This window comes from Xenopus laevis, chromosome 1L (genome assembly GCF_017654675.1).
Source record: "Xenopus laevis strain J_2021 chromosome 1L, Xenopus_laevis_v10.1, whole genome shotgun sequence".
Lineage (NCBI taxonomy): Eukaryota > Metazoa > Chordata > Amphibia > Anura > Pipidae > Xenopus > Xenopus laevis.
The window spans coordinates 125,167,258-125,191,036 of record NC_054371.1 but is presented as its reverse complement, the minus strand read 5'-3'; the positions used below and the strand labels follow the sequence as shown (position 1 = coordinate 125,191,036).

Genomic DNA, 23,779 nt, shown 5'->3' with positions numbered 1-23,779 from the left:
TTTAGGAAAGCCTATGGGGACCTTCCCCATAGGCTAACATTGAGTTCAGTAGCTTTTAGATGGCGAACTAGGGGGTTAAAGTTTTTTCTTAAAGAGACAGTACTTTGACTATTGAATGGTCGATTGGTCGAACGATTTTTAGTTCGAATAGTTTGATTCGAAGTCGTAGTCATAGTCGAAGGTCGTAGTAGCCCATTCGATGGTCGAAGTAGCCCAAAAAACACTTCGAAATTCGAAGTTTTTTTACTTCGAATCCTTCACTCGAAGTTAGTGAATCGGCCCCTTAAAGTCAGAAATAGTTTACACTTAGAAAATTATATTTTATTGTTCAAAGTTTCCAGTTACAGAAAAACACCCTAATGCAATGAGGCTGTAGTGGGGGCTTCAACTGAAACATACTGATGTTCCCCTCCATTAGATTTTTAAACTTTAATAATAGCTTTGCCAATATTTTCTCCTTTAAGCATCCCTATAAAGCCTGCTGGCATGTTCTCAAATCCACTTGTGATGTGTTCATGGTACTTCAGCTTTCCCTGGAAGATAAAAAAAAGGCATTGTTGTTCCAAAAGCTTTCTATTTGTGCAACTATCTACTAGTACAAAGTGCTGGCCAGGTTTGCTGAATACTGAATTAGATTACCTTTATTAGCAAATACAAATTATACAGTGTGCAGTGAAATTTCCTTGTAAAAAGCAACTCTAACTACACATGACGATTAATAAAAAGCACATCAGGACCCATTGTCTCTCACCTCTGCAATCCACTGCAAGAGCTGTTTCTGTGCTTCTGTGTATCGATTTTTCCACGTCCACACAAGAAAACCTTGCACAAGGAGTTGTTTGAAGAGGATATAGGGTTGAATATAGGGCCCTAAGAGAGAAACCATAACCTTGTATGAAACGTAATCCACTATATAGTCAGGGGCATAACTACAGAGGAACAGACCCTGCGGCTGCAGGTGGGCCGAGAAGTTATAGGGGCCCCATGAGGCCCAAATAAAGAGCAATTTCAATATATATTGGTAAAAACAGCACAACCTCTGGATATGTTAGGGGTCCTAAAATGAATTTGCTGTGGGGCACAATGACATCAAGTTACAGCACTGTATATAGTTAATGGCAATACAATAAAATGACATGTAGTGACTGGACAGGTTAACAATTAGGCACATTACCTGTCGGAGGCACAGCATCATTATACTGGGAAATGGCACCACACACAGTGATTCTTCCAAAATCTTTCATTTGCTGCAGGGTGGCATCTGAAAACTTTCCCCCAACCTTAACAAAGATATGGTCAGTGAAAATGTATACAACATTAGACTAAAAATGAAAATTGGTTGTGTTTCAGACACAAGCTATATTCTAGCCCAGGGGTCCCCAACCTTTTTTACCCTTGAGCCACATTCAAATGCAAAAAGAGTTGGGGAGTAACACAAGCATGAAAAAAGTTCCTGGGGGTGCCAAAAAAGGATATGGTCGGCTATTTGGTATTTGTGGACTGGCAGCACACAGGAGGCTCTGTTTGGCAGTACATCTGGTTTTAATGCAACTAAAACTTTAAACCAGGAATTAAAAGATAATCACCTGCTTTGAGGCCACTGGGAGCAACATCCAAGGGGTTGGGGAGCAACATGTTGCTCACGAGCCACTGGTTGGGGAACACTGTTCTAGCCAGTGTATTATTGTCTTAAAAGCTCAGTACTTCATCTTGACTTTAATACAGCACTAGACATGGTTGCTCTGCATATCAGCTATGTATTTAAAGGGGTGCTTCACCTTTAAGTTAACTTTTAGTATGTTATAGAATGGCCAATTGTAAGCAACTTTTCATTGGTCTTTATTATTTATTTTTTAATAGTTTTTTTAATTATTTGTCTTCTTCTGACTCTTTGCAGCTTTCAAATAGGGGGTCACTGACCCCATCTAAAAACAAATGATCTGTAAGGCTACACATTTATTCCTATTGCTAATTTGTATTACGCGTCTTTCAGGGGCGATCCTGGCCCCTCTGCCGCCTGAGGCAGCAGCAGGTGCTGCTGCCCCCCCTCCCCCGGAAATTCGCTCTTAAAGTACCAGGAGCAGCATTTTTGCTGCCCCTGGTACCTAGTAGGGCGCTGCCGTCTGAGGCGACAGCCTCAACTTGCCTCATTGGCGAAGCACCCCTGGCGTCTTTCTATTCAGGTCCTCTTCTATTTATATTCCAGTCTTTTATTCAAATCAATGCATGGTTGCTTGGACCCTAGCAACCAGATTTCTGAAATTGCAAACTGGAGTGCTGCTGAATAAACAGCTAAATAATGTAAAAGCCCCAAATAAATGAAAAAAAAAACAATTGTAAATTGTCTCACAATATCACTTTACACATCATTGAAAGTTTTCCTGAAAAGCTGATATTCTGAATAAGAAAATGTATGTTTAGCAAACACAGGGAATATTATGTGCAGGCAATATTAAACATAGTATTCTATTAGTGCACCCTGGCCTTCAGTATAGAAAAATAAAGAAAAAAAAGTGAAGAAATCAGGGATATCGGAACTGGGTTTATCTTATAAGCACAAGCTTTTGCAGATTTAATGTTACTGGTTTTCAAAAAAACTAACCTTCTTTAGGAGGCTTTAATAACGCTCCAAATCATACCAGGAGACTATGGAAGCCTCACACCAAGCTAGCACTCTTTTATGTATAGCCTGGCCTAGGGTTTCCCACCATCTCAGTACCCTATGTTCTCATAGCGTCTAATGTAAAATAAATACTAAAATTATCTGAATAGTCAAATATTCTTGTAAGCAGATGTTTACGAAGTTGATATGGGGGCTTACATTGTCAAAGTAGCAGTCATATCCTTCCGGAGAGGCATTTTTCAGTGCTTCTGCCAAGGAGCTTGCAGTCTTGTAGTTAAATGCTTCATCAAATCCTATCTCTTTTAAAAAGGTTAGCTTTTCATCTGAGCCAGCAGACCCAACTACTTTGCAGCCCTGTTAGAAACATTCATTTAGATTAATAAACTTTGCGTGTCTGGTGAACGAAAATTAAATGCATTTTGCGCTTGCTTCTAAATCACTGTCCTTTTTCTGCTGTGTAGAGACATTAAATGAACTCCTTATCCCAAGCCTAGTAGTAAATTAACTCCTTACCTCAAGCCTCCATTGCTATTAACATATATTTTTTTTAAAAAATTGAAAAGTTGCTGCTGGATGTCCCAGTTCCAGGAAACTCACCCATAAACCGACCCACTGTGATACTCATGATTGATTCTATTTGTGCCTTTTGCAGCCATTTACTATTAAAAATGCATGTAAAAATGAATTCCACAGGGCTGTACTGAATATCTGCATATACACAAAACCAGGGAATATGGTATAAGTCTCTGTGGATTATAGAAAAATGCTAGAGGGGCTGCTGTAAAGTGCTTTTTATTGGTGCCACTATTTATTAGGCTGGTGAGGGACTGTATGGGCCTCTGTGTACCTGAAATGGCAGGGCTTATTTTGAATCTCAGTCAAGAGCTGGAGTTTAAGCCTTTCCTAGCCTAACCATGCAGACACTACCATATACCTTTCCATAGACTCACTCACTTTGATCTTTGCAATTTGGCCAACAAGGGAGCCAACAGCACCTGCAGCAGCATTAACAAGGACTACCTCCCCTTCTTTCGGTTTGCAGATTTCCAACAGGCCATAATAAGCGGTTACACTGCCAAAAAATACATTTGTTTTTACATTTACCTTTCATAGTAGGAAAAATATTTTATAGGAAACAAAAACCTCTTATAAAATGCTAAAAACTATGTTTAACTTTTTCTTTATTGCCACCATGCTTGTTTATTAAAGCTGACCATACACAAAGAAAAAATTGGCCTTCATATGAGACCAAATCAATAACCTCCCCAATTAAAATCTGTTAAGGGCTGAAGCAGATATATATTGGGAAGGCTGGAAAATTCCAATAGATGAGGACTGCGTTAGGTAGTGGATATGGTGGACTCACATTGGGTTTGTATGGGCTCTCCAGGTTATCAGATATTTAGCCTGGGGACCAAACTATCCAGACAGCCCAAGTTTGCTCACAACTTGTGGCCAAATTGGGCAAAGATCTGCCCCCCAAAAATTGGATCTACCTATGTATTTCCTGCTTTTTGCAGCATATATCTTTCTTCTAACAAAGGGAAACACAAAAACAAAATGTTCACTAATGAAAAAAACGAATTCTAAGTAACTTTTCCAATACAAATACAAATTTGTCCTTGTGGACAATTGTTGCTCTGGTTGTTTGTGTTGACTAAAATTTCATAAATTCCATTGTCTAGCCTTAGAACTCACATGGCATAGTGAGGTATGTGTGAGGTGTGAGCCTAGTTGGTTCAAAACATTGCTGGCATATTACTCAATATGACCATTTACAGTACATGAAAATATGAAAAAAAGCTTTATTCACATTGAAGAGTTAATTATTTTGCAAGGTGACCTACCCTGGCATGCCTACAGCTCCCAGTGCCAATGATCTGGGTAGATTGTCAGGCCAGTTTGAGGGTAAAGCATCAAGTCCTTTGCCATCTGATATGAAATGTGTTGCCCATCCTGCATAGGCAACATAATAACCACCTACTGGGAAGGCAGAATTCTTGCTCTCCACCACCCTGATAGGAAGGGAAATAAACACACAGAACAGCAGTGATGTAGGAACATTGGCTCTCATGAAGAAGTGATATAACTGTTCTGGATAGAAATGCAATGGTTCAAAAGTCTGACAAATATTTTTGCCCTGCTAGCAAAAGGAATCGCATTTGTAAAAGCGGGAACAGAAATACGAATGACATGGAAGAATTTTAAGAGAAGGGGCAAAGAGTGTTCGAAAGGAGTGTTCATGATACAGAAAAATATATTGGTAAAATAGATGCAATCGAAGCATTAAGGACTAGGGTCTGAAAAGGGAACCTGCCCTGAAGAGGGAAGGTTAAGTAGGTGCTTTGTCTAGGGAAACCTGGGTTTAACCATACTAACAGGTTAATGTGCGTGTGTCCATGTGAAATAAAAAAGTGTCCAATGCCAATTATGAAAAATCTCTAAGTGCTACAAAATCACAGTCGTTTAAATTAAATAATAAGGTTAATTAACTAATATGTAAAAACTTGCCAAATTCTGAGCAATGTCTTTATCTGTGTCATAGGATAGTTTGAGATTGTTGGCTCAGTGCAGTGCGCCAACAATTACAATGTAATAGAAGACGTGCCCAGTCCACTTGTAACAAACAACAGTGTTAATGTTCCTTCTTTTTATTAAAGGGGTTGTTCATCCTTAAATTAACTATTAGTACGATATAGAGAGTGATATTCTGAGACAATTTGCAGTTCGTTTTCATTTTTTATTTGTGGTTGTTGTATTATTTAGCTTTTATTCAGCTGCTCCCCAGTTTGCAGTTTCAGAAATCTGGCTGCTAGGGTCCAAATTGCCCTAGCAACCATGCAGTGGTTTTAATTAGAGACTGAAATATCACTAAGTGAGGGCCTGACTAGAAAGAGGATTAATAAAAAGTAGCAGTATCAATACATCTGTAGCCTTATAGAGCATTTCTTTCTTTCTAGATGGGTCAGGGGCCCCCCCCATTTGAAAGCTGGATAGAGTCAGAAGAAGAAGACAAATAATTCAAAAACTATAAGGAAACATAAAGGCCAGTTGAAAAGTTTCTTAAAATGAGCCATTCTATAACATACTCAAAGTTAACTTAAAGGTGAGCCACCCCTTTAAGGCATTAAAGCAGAGACAGATACAGTGGAAGACAGGCAGAGAAATCTCACTTACCTGGCGACTTGTGACCCAAGAATAATATCTCCCTCCTTCTTCTCTTTACTGTATGGCCTGTTAAGCAGTTAATTATGTCCATTTGAGTTCAGTTTCTGTACAGTGACCTTTAATCTTTACTGCACCACAAAGTCCTAATTTTTACTCTTTAAGGAAGGTATCATGGTGTTCTCCTTGTGTGATCAAGATGTATTAATGGAAATTAACCTTTGTCTTTAAACCAGGTGATGGTCATAGTTTTCCTGATTTGGTAATCCTTGCAACCTACGGGCTAAACTCCATAGCAGAATTGTAGGATGGTGTTGAATCAACAAAACACATTCTACAAGTAGGATGTAGTCACATGGGTCAGAGGCATAACTACAGAGGAAGCAGACCCTGCAGCTGCAGGGGGGTCTAGGAGGTATAGGGGCCCTAATTAATGAGCAACTTCAATATATATTGGTAAAACAAGACAATCTCTGCATGTGTTTGGGGCACTAAAATGTATTTGCTGTGGGTCCCGGTTACATCTAGCTACTCTAGATGTAGTTAGTCCTGCCTTTTTTGATTTCTTTACTATTTGTGCCCCTGAGGAAGACCCTTAAGGTTGGAACGCGTTGGGCTCACTTTTTTGTAATAAATTTATTTTTCGTTAATTTTTTGGTTATCTTTAGTTATTTTTGGAGACCCTCATGGGGAGCCTCCTATGGATTAGAACCCTGTATTTCATTTAGAGGGTGTGCGCCTCCTTTCTCTATTCTATATACGTCTAGTTACTCCACTGACGTGGGTTAAAATATAATGTGACCACTACAAAAATCTGATGTGTTAACTACATGGCAAATTTTCAATCATATGCAACACGACTTACATCCGACAATATAAAATCTGATGGTGTCGGACCAATTTTTTTCTCATTGAAATACACTGAATGCCAGATGTAGATGCCTGAACAATCCACAACCTCTGACTATACATGATCGGACTACATTCTAGCTATAGGGAGGGGGGTCAGATTTCATATCATGTGCTGTTGATATTACATTGCAAGATTAGATAAAATCTGACCCACAAAATCTGATCAAAATCTCCCATGTAGTTTTACCCTAAAATTACCAGATTGCTTAAAAATCCAGGGGCATTTCTAATAAATGCATGTTGTACGGATTGCATTTAAAAGAAATTGCTATCAGTACAGTCCTTCTAGCAAGAGTCTTGGCTGTCCTGGTAACTTAATGGCACAGTTTAAACATCTGAATATATAGATCCATGCCTGGACTTTCTCTTACTCCGTGTCTAATCATTTACCTTATGTATGGGTCAACACTCAAGAACTCAGATTCCAGCAGTAATTCTGAAAAAATACATAAATCTGAATTAATTTCATTGCTGTTTAAATGAGTAGATAAATAGCTACGAAGGAAGGATTAACACCGCACCTCTCAATAGACCCAGCAAACCACAACATATGTATGAATAATAATGTGATTCACTGAGCATATATCTATACATTTTGCAATTGGTGGCATTTTTTGAAATACCAGAGTTTATGGAAAAAAAGGTTTCTGTGCAACAGGATTCTGCACACATGTATCCAGGCATTAAAAGAATGTCTGATAAAATATAAAAGTATCTCTGTGAAGAAATTTCCCTCAATATTACTTTCATTTTCAATTACCTCCATCTTTTAGGGGCGGTAGTTCCTTATTCTCCAACTTAAAATCCTCAGGTTTTGGTGCACCTTCAAAGTGTCTCACCATAGTCCATAACTTAGCTACCACCATCTTTTTTGCCTGCAAGGAAAGGAAAGGAAAAAAAACTGACAGACTGAACAATTTTATGGAGGGGGATGGGGCATGCTCAATCATTTAGATAGAATGCTGTTCCTAAGGTACAGAAGTAGAAAGTTATCTGATAAAAATAAAGATTTGCCTTTGGCCACTAGGAAAAAACTGTAACAAAATAGTAAATTAATAATATTCAATTTAGTTGAGCCATTTGAAACTGTTAGTAAGTAATTGAGTATGCCACAAAGGATGGAAACGTTATTGTTTAGACAACTAAATAAAAACCCAAAATACTTTTTAACATGTAAATGAAGCAGAAGGGTGTGGGGCTCATGGTATCATAATAAAACAAAATGGTTGATGGATATTGGTAAAACTTTTGAACTGCTTCTTGTTTTCGGTTTACACCTCTGAGGAGCCAGTTAATGAAGGTTTGCTTTTAATAGACTCAATTCAAGTCCAAGTTTAATGATAGGTGACTAGTTGACCTAGGAGAAAGGTCAAAACAAGCTAAATAATTTTAGTATAAACAAAGAGCATAATAGTTACATTGGGTTGAAAAAAGACAAAGTCCATCAAGTTCAACCCCTCCAAATGAAAACCCAGCATCCATACATACACCCCTCCATACCCTCGCATAAATTCTATATACCCATACCTATATTAACTATAGAGTTTAGTATCACAATAGCCTTTGATATTATGTCTCTCCAAGAAATCATCCAAACCCCTCTGGTATTCACTTCTATGTACTAAAGGACAAAAAGACTACTATCCTAAAGTGGGAGTAAAGGTTTCCCTTAAAGGGGTGGTTCAACTAGCTAGGCCCTCTCCTATTCATATTCCAGTCTTATTCAAACCGATGCATGGCTGCTAGGGTAATTTGGACCCTGGCAACCAGAATGCTGATATTGCAAACTGGAGAGCTTCTGAATAAAAAGCTAAATAACTCAAAAACCACAAATAATAAAAAATTAAAACCAACTGAAAATTGTCTCAGAAAATTTCCCTCTACATCACATTAATAGTTTATTTAAAGGCATACAACCCCTGTTAAGTGGTAAATCAGCACAAAATGCAAAAAGCAAGCACAATCTGTTATGTTTTTTGCAATTTGCACCCTGCAACAGGTGTCTGCTCTCCATCTTATCAGGGCTGTACCCACAAGCAGCAGGCCTCCTGTCCACTAACTTGCTTGTCTTCAAATGGCAAGTCAGATAAACACAAGCCATTACAGAGCCCTGTACTTACCCTGTATTCAATGTCCCTTTAATAATAATTTCTCCTTAGGGCTCTTACACATAAACATTTATGCCTATGTTCACTAAGGTGGAGATTTCATGCATTCCACCACAGGGGAATGCAGGAAGAAATGCAGGTCAGTCAATTCTACTAGTTCATACTCAGTGTGGTTCAAGCAAGCACCAAATACAGGCAGTTCCATCTGCACTCAGATTTAAAAACATCAAATTTCTTTTTTCCCACCATCTCACTGTAAATCCAAAGTTGTGGCCTCTTTATTGTGTAAAGAATAACAATGATTGTTTCAAAAAAACAACATTTGGCACACCCCAATGATTTACACTTTCCTATTCCTTTATGGCATTCTGACACCACAACATCACTGGACAATGCAATCTATATCCTCACCTACATATCAGTGAGGAACCATTTACATTACCTCAGAGATATATACCTGGTTGTTACACCCTTAGTCTAACAATACACAGTACTGATGTGCGGGTCAAGAAAACCTTGACCCTAGCCCGCTGTTCCTCTACCTGCATCCAACCCTAACTCAGCACACTCCACTCTTTATATACTCGCACCTGCCTCACTGTGATGTCAAACTGTGAGCATATAAACTGTTGCACGCAGAGATGGAAGTGGGGCAGAAGAAGGCCGTGGGTGGGGGCGAAAGGGGGCTAAAGTTCAGCCCAAACTTGCCCGTGGCCCGAAGACATCGTGCGGTAGTCGTGCTTCGGGCCGTCACTCACATGACTAATACACAGGGCTGATGATCGCCTTTTCTCTGTCTGACACAGCGTTAGTCTTTAAGCACACACATGGAGAGATTTTACTTGCAAAAATGCATACTCTCAACAGTCCTGTGTGCCATTAGCCTAAGGGCTCCTACAGATGCTTTTTTACACGCATTCCCCTGCAGTGGACTTCAGATATTCTACCACAAGGGATTTCTCTTGATAGTTTATCTTAGTCAGGATTGAGCAATAGAGGTGTCTTTACCTCTTATAAATGTGTCTCCTAATATAAGTATCTAAAATAGTGTCATACCTTGTATTGCCAAAACGTACCCCCAAGCTATTCTTTTCCTGTTTTTTGGTGTATATTTAACCATGTATTTTTTAATTTACAGCCAAAAATGTTTCCACATATAGCACTGCAGCATGGTCCGCAATTGTATTTTGTACTTGCAAATTTATATGTAAATGCTGCCGTCTGCAGAAGTTCTCTTGAGGACAGCCTGAATCTACCAGACAGGCACATTTTATACCTCAAATCCAGCAATATGGACAAGGTTAATGGATGTTGCACCTCATTACCTCACACTGAGCCTGCTAAGAATGTAGTCACCATACTGCTGCATGTCAGCAAGGATGTTCTCAAGGATGCCCATTTTTTTTGCTGAACAGTGCTGACAATACTCTTCACAATAACTTTTGCTCAGTTTACAAACTTTAAATATATGTGCCTGGCTGGCCTCTACAAGGTATAGTCTAGCTCACTGGAAATACAAGTTATATGATACCTGTGTTTCCATCCACAACAAAACGACTTGGCATTAAGCTATGTGGGAAATGAAATGTGAGCGCAGAGGCAGCTTTTGTTTGCTCAGTATACTAAAAGAGAGGACTAGAAGCCCTGAACTTCATGAGCTGCACGGAAAACAGACCGCACTAACTGGACATAATCTTTTTATAGGGCACATTCACATTTTACATTAAAGGACCTTTAATGATGACTGTGCATTTCAATAAAATAATATATTAAGGAGGTAACTTTATACTGTACTTTTAAACATCTGTGCTACAGAGGCTGCTGATTGCCTGTGTTCATAATGGGAAATCTTGGAACTGAGCTTTAATAAAAGTTCATTAAGAGAATGCAATTAGGTCACTTGATAGGTAGAAATAAGGAGAAAGCAGCTACACATGTCACAGGCTATAGCATCTAAAAGCTGTGCTTAGCTCAGAATGGAATTTATGGATAGAGATGTCGCGAACTGTTCGCCGGCGAACTTGTTCGCGCGAACATCGGGTGTTCGCGCTCGCCGGAAGTTCGCGAACGTCGCGCGACGTTCGCCATTTTGGGTTCGCCATTGTTGGCGCTTTTTTTTGCCCTCTCACCCCAGACCAGCAGGTACATGGCAGCCAATCAGGAAGCTCTCCCCTGGACCACTCCCCTTCCCTATAAAAACCGAAGCCCTGCAGCGTTTTTTCACTCTGCCTGTGTGTGCTGAAGAGATAGTGTAGGGAGAGAGCTGCTGCCTGTTAGTGATTTCAGGGACAGTTGAAAGTTTGCTGGCTAGTAATCGTTTTGATACTGCTCTGTTATTGGAGGGACAGAAGTCTGCAGGGGTTTGAGGGACATTTAAGCTTAGGTAGCTTTGCTGGCTAGTAATCTACCTTCTACTGCAGTGCTCTGTATGTAGCTGCAGTGGGCAGCTGTCCTGCTTCTGATCTCATCTGCTGACTGCTGCAATAACAGTAGTCCTTGTAAGGACTGCTTTTATTTATTTTTTTGTTGTTTTACTACTACTACTACTACTACTATAAGAGCCCAGTGCTATTAGTCTAGCAGTGTTGGGGAGTGGGACTGGTGTGCTAATCTGCTGCTCCTAGTAGTTCAGCAGCACCAACTTTAATTTTTTTTTTTAATATTCATTTTTTTTTTATTTTACTTTTTTTATTTTACTACCGCTGTAGTAGTGTATAAGTTGACCTTTTAGGCATTATTTGCCCTGTAGGCATTATTTGCACACTGTTTTCTTCAACCCGCCATCTAGCTGTGTGACCTTGTTCACATTCTGTCTAAATATCCATAATATTACCGTCTCCAGAAAAAACACCGGAGTGACTTTTTTCAAGCAGCCATAATATATTTTACGTAATCCGTATCCACCGCTGTAGTAGTGTATACGTTGACCTTGTAGGCATTATTTGCACAGTGTTTTCTTCAACCCGCCATCTAGCTGTGTGAGCTTGTTCACATTTTGTCTAAATATTGATAATATTATCGTCTCTAGAAAAACCACTTGAGTTACTTTTTTTCAAGCAGCATTCATATATTTTACGTAATCCGTATCCACCGCTGTAGTAGTGTATACGTTGACCTTGTAGGCATTATTTGCACACTGTTTTCTTCAACCCGCCATCTAGCTGTGTGACCTTGTTCACATTCTGTCTAAATATCCATAATATTACCGTCTCCAGAAAAAACACCGGAGTGACTTTTTTCAAGCAGCCATAATATATTTTACGTAATCCGTATCCACCGCTGTAGTAGTGTATACGTTGACCTTGTAGGCATTATTTGCACACTGTTTTCTTCAACCCACCATCTAGCTGTGTGACCTTGTTCACATTCTGTCTAAATATCCATAATATTACCGTCTCCAGAAAAAACACCGGAGTGACTTTTTTCAAGCAGCCATAATATATTTTACGTAATCCGTATCCACCGCTGTAGTAGTGTATACGTTGACCTTGTAGGCATTATTTGCACAGTGTTTTCTTCAACCCGCCATCTAGCTGTGTGAGCTTGTTCACATTTTGTCTAAATATTGATAATATTATCGTCTCTAGAAAAACCACTTGAGTTACTTTTTTTCAAGCAGCATTCATATATTTTACGTAATCCGTATCCACCGCTGTAGTAGTGTATACGTTGACCTTGTAGGCATTATTTGCACACTGTTTTCTTCAACCCGCCATCTAGCTGTGTGACCTTGTTCACATTCTGTCTAAATATCCATAATATTACCGTCTCCAGAAAAAACACCGGAGTGACTTTTTTCAAGCAGCCATAATATATTTTACGTAATCCGTATCCACCGCTGTAGTAGTGTATACGTTGACCTTGTAGGCATTATTTGCACACTGTTTTCTTCAACCCGCCATCTAGCTGTGTGACCTTGTTCACATTCTGTCTAAATATCCATAATATTACCGTCTCCAGAAAAAACACCGGAGTGACTTTTTTCAAGCAGCCATAATATATTTTACGTAATCCGTATCCACCGCTGTAGTAGTGTATACGTTGACCTTGTAGGCATTATTTGCACACTGTTTTCTTCAACCAGCCATCTAGCTGTGTGACCTTGTTCACATTCTGTCTAAATATCCATAATATTACCGTCTCCAGAAAAAACACCGGAGTGACTTTTTTCAAGCAGCCATAATATATTTTACGTAATCCGTATCCACCGCTGTAGTAGTGTATACGTTGACCTTGTAGGCATTATTTGCACACTGTTTTCTTCAACCCGCCATCTAGCTGTGTGAGCTTGTTCACATTTTGTCTAAATATTGATAATATTATCGTCTCTAGAAAAACCACTTGAGTTACTTTTTTTCAAGCAGCATTCATATATTTTACGTAATCCGTATCCACCGCTGTAGTAGTGTATACGTTGACCTTGTAGGCATTATTTGCACAGTGTTTTCTTCAACTCGCCATCTAGCTGTGTGAGCTTGTTCACATTTTGTCTAAATATTGATAATATTATCGTCTCTAGAAAAACCACTTGAGTTACTTTTTTTCAAGCAGCATTCATATATTTTACGTAATCCGTATCCACCGCTGTAGTAGTGTATACGTTGACCTTGTAGGCATTATTTGCACACTGTTTTCTTCAACCCGCCATCTAGCTGTGTGAGCTTGTTCACATTTTGTCTAAATATTGATAATATTATCGTCTCTAGAAAAACCACTTGAGTTACTTTTTTTCAAGCAGCATTCATATATTTTACGTAATCCGTATCCACCGCTGTAGTAGTGTATACGTTGACCTTGTAGGCATTATTTGCACAGTGTTTTCTTCAACCCGCCATCTAGCTGTGTGAGCTTGTTCACATTTTGTCTAAATATTGATAATATTATCGTCTCTAGAAAAACCACTTGAGTTACTTTTTTTCAAGCAGCATTCATATATTTTACGTAATCCGTATCCACCGCTGTAGTAGTGTATACGTTGACCTTGTAGGCATTATTTGCACAGTGTTTTCTTCAACCCGCCATCTAGCTGTGTGAGCTTGTTCACATTTTGTCTAAATATTGATAATATTATCGTCTCTAGAAAAACCACTTGAGTTACTTTTTTTCAAGCAGCATTCATATATTTTACGTAATCCGTATCCACCGCTGTAGTAGTGTATACGTTGACCTTGTAGGCATTATTTGCACACTGTTTTCTTCAACCCGCCATCTAGCTGTGTGAGCTTGTTCACATTTTGTCTAAATATTGATAATATTATCGTCTCTAGAAAAACCACTTGAGTTACTTTTTTTCAAGCAGCATTCATATATTTTACGTAATCCGTATCCACCGCTGTAGTAGTGTATACGTTGACCTTGTAGGCATTATTTGCACAGTGTTTTCTTCAACCCGCCATCTAGCTGTGTGTATTATCGTTTCCAGAAAAACCAACTGAGTTTTTGTTGTTGTTGTTGTTTTTTTAAAAATAATGCCAGGCAAAGGCAGGCCGCCACGCAGAGGCCGTGCTAGGGGCCGTGCTGCTATGCAATCCTGTGGCCCTAGCAAATTGCCCAGTTTTAAAAAGCCAATGACCCTGAACTCCCAAAATGCTGAAGAGGTAGTTGACTGGCTTACACAGCACACCCCATCCTCTACCGTTTCTAACTTTACCACAACATCCTCCTCATCCTCCACTGCTATGGCCACCCCACGTAACACTTCCTCCACCACCGGTGCCCCTTCTTCACTGGGGTCAGAGGAGTTATTTTCCCATGAGTTTCTTGAACTGAGTAATGCGCAACCATTATTGCCAGAAGAAGATGAAGGAGATGAGGACCTTACACCAGATTTAATTCTGGCAGAGAACACGATAGAGATGGACATAATGAGTGATGAGGAGGAGGTCCCCGCTGCTGCTTCCTTCTGTGATGTGTCAGAAGAAATTGATGCATCTGAGGAGAATGATGATGAGGAGATTGATGTTTTGTGGGTGCCTAGTAGAAGAGAGCAAGAGGAGGGTAGTTCAGATGGAGAGACGGAGAGTCAGAGAGGCAGTAGGAGAATAAGACTTAGAAGAAGCAGGGAGGACAGCCCGCAGGGATCAGTAGGGCAACAACATGTATCGGCACCTGTGTTCAGCCGGCCAACGCACCCGCCATTGCCGCCAATGCCGCCAACTTCTACTGTTACCGCCAGATCGCACACTTCCAAAAAGTCAGCAGTGTGGGATTTTTTTAATGTGTGTGCCTCTGACAAAAGCATTGTAATTTGCAATGAGTGCAGTCAGAAACTGAGCCTTGGTAAGCCCAACAGCCACATAGGTACAACTTCTATGCGAAGGCACATGAGCGGCAAGCACAAAGCACTTTGGGAGCAACACCTCAAAGGCAACAGGCAAACTAAAAGCCACACTCCTTCTGGTCCAGCATCTTACTGCTCTACCTCTGCTCTCCTTGACCCGTCTGAACCACCCTCCACTCCGCCTTCCACCTTGACCACCTGTTCCCATTCCCAGCCATCTGCCACCAGCCAAGTTTCTGTGAAGGCCATGTTTGAGCGTAAGAAGCCAATGTCTGACTGTCACCCCCTTGCCCGGCGTCTGACAGCTGGCTTGTCTGCACTCTTAGCCCGCCAGCTTTTACCATACCAGCTGGTGGACTCTGAGGCCTTCCGCAAATTTGTAGCAATTGGGACACCGCAGTGGAAGGTACCCAGCTGCAATTTTTTTTCTAAAAAGGGAATACCACACCTGTACCAACATGTGCAGAGCCAAGTTACCGCATCTCTGTCAATTAGTGTTGGGCCAAAGGTCCATATGACTACTGACGCATGGTCCTCCAAGCATGGTCAGGGCAGGTATGTCACCTACACTGCCCACTGGGTGAACTTGGTAATGGCTGGGAAGCAGGGAATGGGTAGCTCAACAACAACAGTGGAGTTGGTGTCACCGCCACGGATTGCACGCGGTTCTGCCACCACCTCTACTCCTCCATCGCTCTCTACCTCGTCTTCTTCTTCTTCTTACTCTGCTGCTGGGTCCTCCTTCTCCTCCTCCACACCTGTGCACCCCCAGCTCCCCCTAGGCTATTCGACGTGCCAGGTACGCCGTTGTCACGCTGTCTTGGGGATGACGTGCCTGGAAAGCAAAAACCATACCGGATCTGTACTCCTGTCATCTCTGCAGTCACAGGCCGATCGGTGGCTGACCCCACACCAACTGCAGATCGGAAAAGTGGTGTGTGACAATGGAAGCAATCTGTTGGCAGCGTTGAGACTAGGCAATTTAACACATGTGCCCTGCATGGCACATGTGTTAAATTTAATAGTCCAACGTTTTGTCTCCAAGTACCCAGGATTCCAGGACGTTCTCACCCAGTCCAGAAAGGTGTCGGCCCATTTCAGACGTTCCTACACAGCCATGGCACGCCTTGCTGACATTCAGCAGCGCTACAACATGCCAGTCAGGCGTTTGATTTCTGACAGCCAGACTCGCTGGAATTCAACGCTCCTTATGTTGGAACGTCTGCTGCAACAACAAAGGGCCGTCAACGAGTACCTTTTTGAACTGGGTGGTAGGACTGGATCTGCACAGCTGGGGATTTTTTTCCCCCGTTACTGGGTGCTTATGCGCGATGCCTGCAGGCTCATGCGACCTTTTGAAGAGGTGACAAATATGGTCAGTCGCACCGAAGGCACCATCAGCGACCTAATACCCTTCGCTTTATTCCTGGAGCGTGCCGTGCGACGAGTGACAGATGAGGCTGTAGACCAGCGTGACGAGGAGCTGGAAGCGCAAGATTTCTGGTCGGAATCACCAGAACGAACCCAGGCACCTGCTGCAACGCAGGGAGAGGTGCCAGAAGTGGAGTCAGAGGAGGAAGGTGGCTTTGTGGAGGAGGAGGAGGAGGACCAACAGGAGCAGGCTTCCCAGGGGGCTAGTGGTGATCTTTTGGGGACCCCTGGTCTTGTACGTGGCTGGGGGGAGGAGACCGTGGATGATGCAGTCCTTGATAATGAGGAAGCGGAGATGGATAGCTCTGCATCCAACCTTGTGAGAATGGGGTCTTTCATGCTGTCATGCCTGTTGAAGGACCCCCGTATCAAGAGGCTTAAGGAGAAGGACCTGTACTGGGTCGCAACGCTACTAGACCCTCGGTACAAGCATAAAGTGTCAGAAATGTTACCAACATACCACAAGTCCGAAAAGATGCGGCATTTACAAACCAGCCTGCAAAACATGTTGTACAATGCTTTTAAGGGTGATGTCACTTCAGGAACTCATCAACATTCCAGGGGCAGAGGTGCCAGTAATCCTGCCACGAGCACACCTGCAAGGACAAAGCCCTTTGGCCAGTCTGTAACGTCAGACATGCAAATGTTTTTCTGTCCAAGGCAGCGCCACAACCCTTCTGGATCCACCCTCAAAGAACGCCTCGACCGGCAGGTAGCGGACTACCTGGCATTAACTGCAGATATCGACACTCTGAGGAGCGATGAACCCCTGGACTACTGGGTGCGCAGGCTTGATCTGTGGCCAGAGCTGTCACAATTTGCCATGAACCTCTTGTCTTGCCCAGCCTCAAGTGTGCTCTCAGAAAGGACCTTCAGTGCAGCAGGAGGGATTGTAACTGAGAAGAGAACTCGCCTAGGTCACAAAAGTGTCGATTACCTGACCTTTATTAAAATGAATGAGGGGTGGATCTCGGAGGGTTACTGCACGCCGGAAGACTTGTTCTGACTTCTATGCAGCTGTCCTTCTCTTCAAGCCTCATGACTCCACACACAGCTGTCCTTTAGCGTCCTCCTCCTCCCTCCGCCACCGTTACAAACTAGGGTGCAAACCCTACTGGTTTAATTTTTTCTGGCCTCTGTGCTTCAGTGGCTGCAACCAAAAAAATCTGGGCAAAAACAATGTTCTTACAAGGTCAGCTTATGTGCAAAAAATATATTTTCAGCATTTATATGGCATATTTCTGGCACTGTGCTTCAGTGGCTGCACCAAAAAAATTATTTTTGCATTTATATGGCATAATTTTTTCTGGCCTCTGTGCTTCAGTGGCTGCACCAAAAAAATGCATATTTTCTGCATTTATATGGCATAATTTTTCTGGCCTCTGTGCTTCAGTGGCTGCAACCAAAAAAATTCATATTTTCAGCATTTATATGGCATAATTTTTCTGGCAACTGTGCTTCAGTGGCTGCGACCAAAAAAATGACTATTTTCAGCATTTATATGGCATATTTTTTCTGGCCTCTGTGCTTCAGTGGCTGCGGCCAAAAAAACTGGGCAAACAATCCTACAGTCAACGACGTGACCTTGTAGGCATTGTTGCCAGTTTTTTGGCCAGCCATGAGCACAGAGGCCAGAAAAAATATGCTGACCAAAAAATGACTATTTTCAGCATTTATATGGCATATTTTTTCTGGCTCATGTGCTTCAGTGGCTGCGGCCAAAAAAACTGGCAACAATGCTTACAAGGTCAACGACTTGCCTTGTACATTGTTGCCAGTTTTTTTGGCCAGCCACTGAATGCTCAGTGGCTGCACAAAAAATATGCCATTAAATGGCAATACATTTTTTGCCTACGTGCTCAACGTATATGGCAAAAAATGACTATTTTCAGCATTTATATGGCATATTTTTTCTGGCAACTGTGCTTCAGTGGCTGCGACCAAAAAAACTGGGCAAACAATGCCTACAAGGTCAACGTATGGCAAAAATGACTATTTTCAGCATTTATATGGCATATTTTTTCTGGCAACTGTGCTTCAGTGGCTGCGTCCAAAAAAACTGGGCAAACAATGTCTACAAGGTCAACGTATGGCGAAAAATACTATTTTCAGCATTTATATGGCATATTTTTTCTGGCAACTGTGCTTCAGTGGCTGCGTCCAAAAACCTGGGCAACAATGCCTACAAGGTCAACGTATGCAGTTGTTTAAAGAGACAGTAGATTACTAGCCAGCAAAGCTACCTAAGCTAAATGTCCTCAAATCCCTGCAGACTTCTGTCCTCCATACAGAGCAGTATCAAGCAGATTACTAGCCAGCAAACTTACTATCATCTGTCCCTGAAATCACTAACAGCTCTCCCCTACACTATCTCTTCCAAGCACACACAGGCAGATTTTTCAGATACATTTTTGCCCTTGATCCCCCTCTGGCATGCCACTGTCCAGGTCGTTGCACCCTTTAAACAACTTTAAAATCATTTTTCTGGCCAGAAATGTCTTTTCTAGATGTTAAAGTTCGCCTTCCCATTGAAGTCTATGGGGTTCGCGAACCGTTCGCGAACCGCTCGCATTTTTGCGCAAGTTCGCGAATATGTTCGCGAACTTTTTTTCCGACGTTCGCTACATCCCTATTTATGGAATGGGTGCCCTTTAGCATGCCCTAGTCTAATAATTTCCAAATGCTGACAAACATGTGATTAGCATAAACACAATTATATCCAAGGATATGTGTCCCCAGGCTTTTTCATTGGTAAAAAAAATATAATTTTATTTAAAGTTGCATAAAAAATTTTTGATATACAAAATCGAAATACAGAGGGAAATAACCCTATATGTTTACAATACACATTCAAAACCTCCTCTGTGGGGCCTATGTATCTAATCATGTCATGTATCCCAAGTTTAAAATTGCATATTAATCAAAGTAATGTTAATCAAACACTTATATAGCATATTATATTAAAGTATATAAAAGTATCAAACATGATTTACTTCAATCTTTTTGCACATATTACTAGCTATAATAGCCATCACAAAAATCCTTATGTTGAAAATATTCTAGTAAAAATATTATGGATAATAGCAGCAGATCTCTGTACAAACTTGTTCAGGTAAAGATATTATGGATAATAGCAGCAAATCTCTGTTCTAACTTGTTCAGGTATAGCACGTAACATCAAACTCAATTGGATATCAATAGGAATAACTTGAATTTAGGGTTCACCAGCCAGTTTAGTCCTAATAAGATTGAATTTTTGGATCTAACACTATCAGTGGAAGGGAATGTGATAAATATGAGTATTTATCGCAAACCCTGTAGTGGCAATACCCTTCTGCATGCCTTGTCCTGCCATCCCAGGAAGTTAATTGAGGGCATACCTGTTGAGCAGTTCTTGGGGCTTCGTAGAAACTGTTCGCAGAATGGGGACTTTAGATGGTAGGCACGAGACATGCGGGATAGATTTCTGGAGAGGGACTATAAGCAGAAACAATATAGAAAGCTTTTAAGAGAGCTAAGGAGAGTGATAGAAAGGAGCTGCTTAAAGGCAGTGGAATTAGAAATAAGAGTCTTGATTGGTCAGGAAAAGTGGCGCTTACTACTAGGTATAAGCAATTTTTTGAGATCTCTAAAATTGTTAAAAGGTTTTTACCTATCCTCTATGGAGATGAGCACTTCTTCAGGGTATTGAGCCAGGGAATCAATATTATCCCCAAACGTGCTCATACCCTGAAGGATATGCTATCACCTAGTCATTTTAGATCAGGGGGTCAAAAACGGGACCTAGGGCCACTGACATCGATAGGAAACTATATATGTGGGAGCCGTAGATGTATAACATGCAGCCACATGAAAGTATCCAAGAAATTCAAATCGACAGTGACAGGGAAGGAATTTGAGATTAAGGGATACATTAATTGCAATACCACCTTTGTGATCTATGTGATAACCTGCTCAAAGTGCCAGAAGCAATATGTGGGTTGCATGACGAGGAAACTGAAGGAAAGGGCAAGGGAACACCTGAGCCAGATACAGCAGAAAAAAGTAATCTCACTAGGCATTTCGTAAAATGCAATGGGGGCGATACAGATTTCTTTTCCATCCAAGGAATAGAGAGAGTATGATTGGGAGTGAGAGGGGGTGATCATTTGAGTCTTTTGGAGAGGAGGGAGGTGTATTGGATCTTTCATTTGGGGACAAGGTTGCCTTTGGGACTTAACTATGAGTTTGATGTTACTTGCTACATGTATACCTGAACAAGTTAGAACAGAGATTTGCTGCTATTATCCATAATATCTTTACCTGAACAAGTTTGTACAGAGATCTGCTGCTATTATCCATAATATTTTTACTAGAATATTTTCAACATAAGGATTTTTGTGATGGCTATTATAGCTAGTAATATGTGCAAAGAGATTGAAATAAATCATGTTTGATACTTTTATATACTTTAATATAATATGCTATATAAGTGTTTGATTAACATTACTTTGATCAATATGCAATTTTAAACTTGGGATACATGACATGATTAGATACATAGGCCCCGCAGAGGCGGTTTTGAATGTGTATTGTAAACATATAGGGTTAATTCCCTTTGTATTTCGATTTGTTTTAAAATAAAATGGTAGAGAGTAACAGGGTTTACAATTTCAATCGTTTTCATTGGAATTTTTAGATTATATAACATATACAATAATGTATTTGGTGGTAAAGTCATTAAAATCAAATACAAAATGTACGTTAACAGTATAGATCTTCAAAACAAAATAAAGAGTGTTATTACCATACATCTACAATCCATAGATTATGTAAATGTTGAAAAACGAAATTTGAATGTTGAGTTATTAATCGTAAGTGAGTTACATACATAAGTAATGAGCAATATATATCACAATATGTTTTATATTCTGTTACGGGTTTAGTAACAATACTCTGTCAGTGATTGAGTTGAAACGCATATTCTATGTATAGTTTGCGTAAGTGCTTGTGTGAACACACGCGTAAGCATATGCGTAATTATACATTATATCCCGTATCAACATGTGTATGTGTAACAGTATAAATGCGTAACCACATACACTTCATCGTGTAAATGCGCAAATAAGCTACGATGTAGGTGTACCCGCATGCCAGCACACGAGTAAGCCCATCAAACAAGTAGGTAATAAAGAGAAAAGGTAAACAATGATTAATACCACCTACTAATTAAACAATATGAGGGTCAAAAAATAGGTTTTGAGTAACAGGGTTTAAATTTCGAATTGAACATGCTGTTAATAGAGACAGCTATGACTAAGTACCGGTGGGTATGAAATGCTTAAGATGGACCATGTGGGGTCAGTATGTATCAAAAAAATTTTATGCAACTTTTATGCAAGTTTCCTTAAAGGAACTGTTCAGTGTGAAAATAAAAACTGTGTAAATAGATAGGCTGTGCAAAATAAAAAATGTTTCTAATATAGTTAGTTAGCCAAAAATTTAATATATAAAGGCTGGAGTGAACAGATATCTAATAAAACAGCAAGAATTCAACTTCCTGCTTTTCAGCTCTATAACTCTGAGTTAGTCAGCGACTTGAAGGGGGGCCACATGGTACATTTCTGTTCATTCAGTTTGCAATTGATCTTCAGCATTCAGCTCAGATTCAAAAGCAACAGAAATGACCCATGTGCCCCCCCTCAAGTCTCTGATTGGTTCCTGCCTGGTAGTCAGGGTAACCAGTCAGTGTAAACCAAGAGAGCTGAAAAGCAGGAAGTAGTGATCTGACTGACATGTTATACATCAAATCACTCCAGCCTTTATACATTACATTTTTGGCTAACTAACTATATTAGAAACATTTTTTATTTTGCACAGCCTATCTATTTACCCAGTTTTTATTTTTACACTGAACAATTCCTTTAAGACCTCACTGCAATGTATGGAATTTGTTTTCAAGCAATGTCCATGTCTTACATTTCTTTCTAAAGGAAAGCCTTGTCAGTGTACTTTATTTCAGAATATGTTTCTATATATGATGGCAGATGTTTAAATAACAATGCATATCTCAAAATATAATAGTACACACAGATCTACTAGGACAGACCACAGACAATTTTCTGCAGCAACTAGCATGTAATTTGCAGTATCACTTTATGATTTCCTCCCTTGCCATCAGTGGTTAGCTATAGGTTTCCATTGATTTACCTGATTGTTGGATAGATTGTATTCTTTCTGGGTCAGCTGTAGAAGGCAATATTTTCCCAGCACTTCTTATTGTGTACTGTAGCTTTAGCTTGAGAAAAACAGAAACTTTTGTACTGGGACAATGATCAACCTCTTTTCCCACCTCCCCTTCACTCTATGTCCTGTGATTCCGCCCATCTCTACTCCCTCCTCCAGCAGTAATTATACTGTCTTCAACATGTCTTGCAGAACTGCAGTTCGAATCGATTTCACTGCCTTTTAAACAAATTGAACCTAAAATAATACAAAATCTGAGGCCTACCTAAAAATAATGCATAATAAAATCAACAGTGTTTTGGCTGTTAGGTCACTGACTTTCAACAACCAGATATTTAAAAAGGCAAGCTGGGAAGCGGTAGGAGAGAAAGGAGAACACCTAAAACTATCCAAAAAATGATAATCAACCAAGAAATGATCAAACCAGAATGGGAGAAAAGACTGAACAATACCATGGAATTATCCTATTCATATACTGTATGATATAGAACCAACAGAACATGGGGCATCTGAGCTCTGCTGTGCTGCTCTGCAAATTTAGGTCAGTGTGGCTGGATGGGACACTTGCTGAACACTATACAGGGAGGAAGCAGGGAGGGGGCCAGTGGAGAAGGCGAATGGGGGCTTTTAGCTGTGGGAGGGGGGTAGTTCTGCCAGAATCACCTGTTAGCAGAGACATGGAGAGAGGGAAGGTAATATTGTGTCATATCAATAACAGCTGCTAAATGCTGCCTATGCCTTTACAGTTCATACAAATAATAACTAAGAATTTCAAACATGTACCATAAGCATGATACTGATAAACCAGTATTTTTGCATTCTTTGGTTTTGTTTTCCGAGGAGGTGGGAAGTGGACTTTGCAATAAACCTCTCCTCCTAAAGCACTAACATCTTTCTGTAGTACCCTCTGTGATCCTCAATGTTGGTTGCAAATGTGATCAAGCTACGGAGATCTGCTAACAGGGCAATATTTTTGTATTTTCTAAATAGCTCCCCATCTTCTTTACTGCTGATTCACTGCACATGCTCTGTGCT

The 23,779-nt window shown here is 40.5% G+C and overlaps 1 protein-coding gene across 1 annotated transcript; it reads right to left on the bottom strand.

Moving 5' to 3' along the window:
- Positions 1-299: 299 nt before the first annotated feature.
- On the bottom strand, positions 300-22,812 carry ptgr1.3.L (prostaglandin reductase 1, gene 3 L homeolog). The gene is made up of 10 exons (XM_018257172.2): positions 22,709-22,812; positions 7,461-7,575; positions 7,091-7,136; positions 5,801-5,857; positions 4,471-4,638; positions 3,578-3,695; positions 2,822-2,977; positions 1,175-1,280; positions 752-870; positions 300-533 (listed from the first exon to the last, which is right to left on the bottom strand). Exons 2-10 carry the CDS (start codon positions 7,564-7,566, stop codon positions 423-425), a joined length of 987 nt encoding a protein of 328 aa, XP_018112661.1. The 5' UTR covers positions 7,567-7,575; positions 22,709-22,812; the 3' UTR covers positions 300-422.
- Positions 22,813-23,779: the final 967 nt, after the last annotated feature.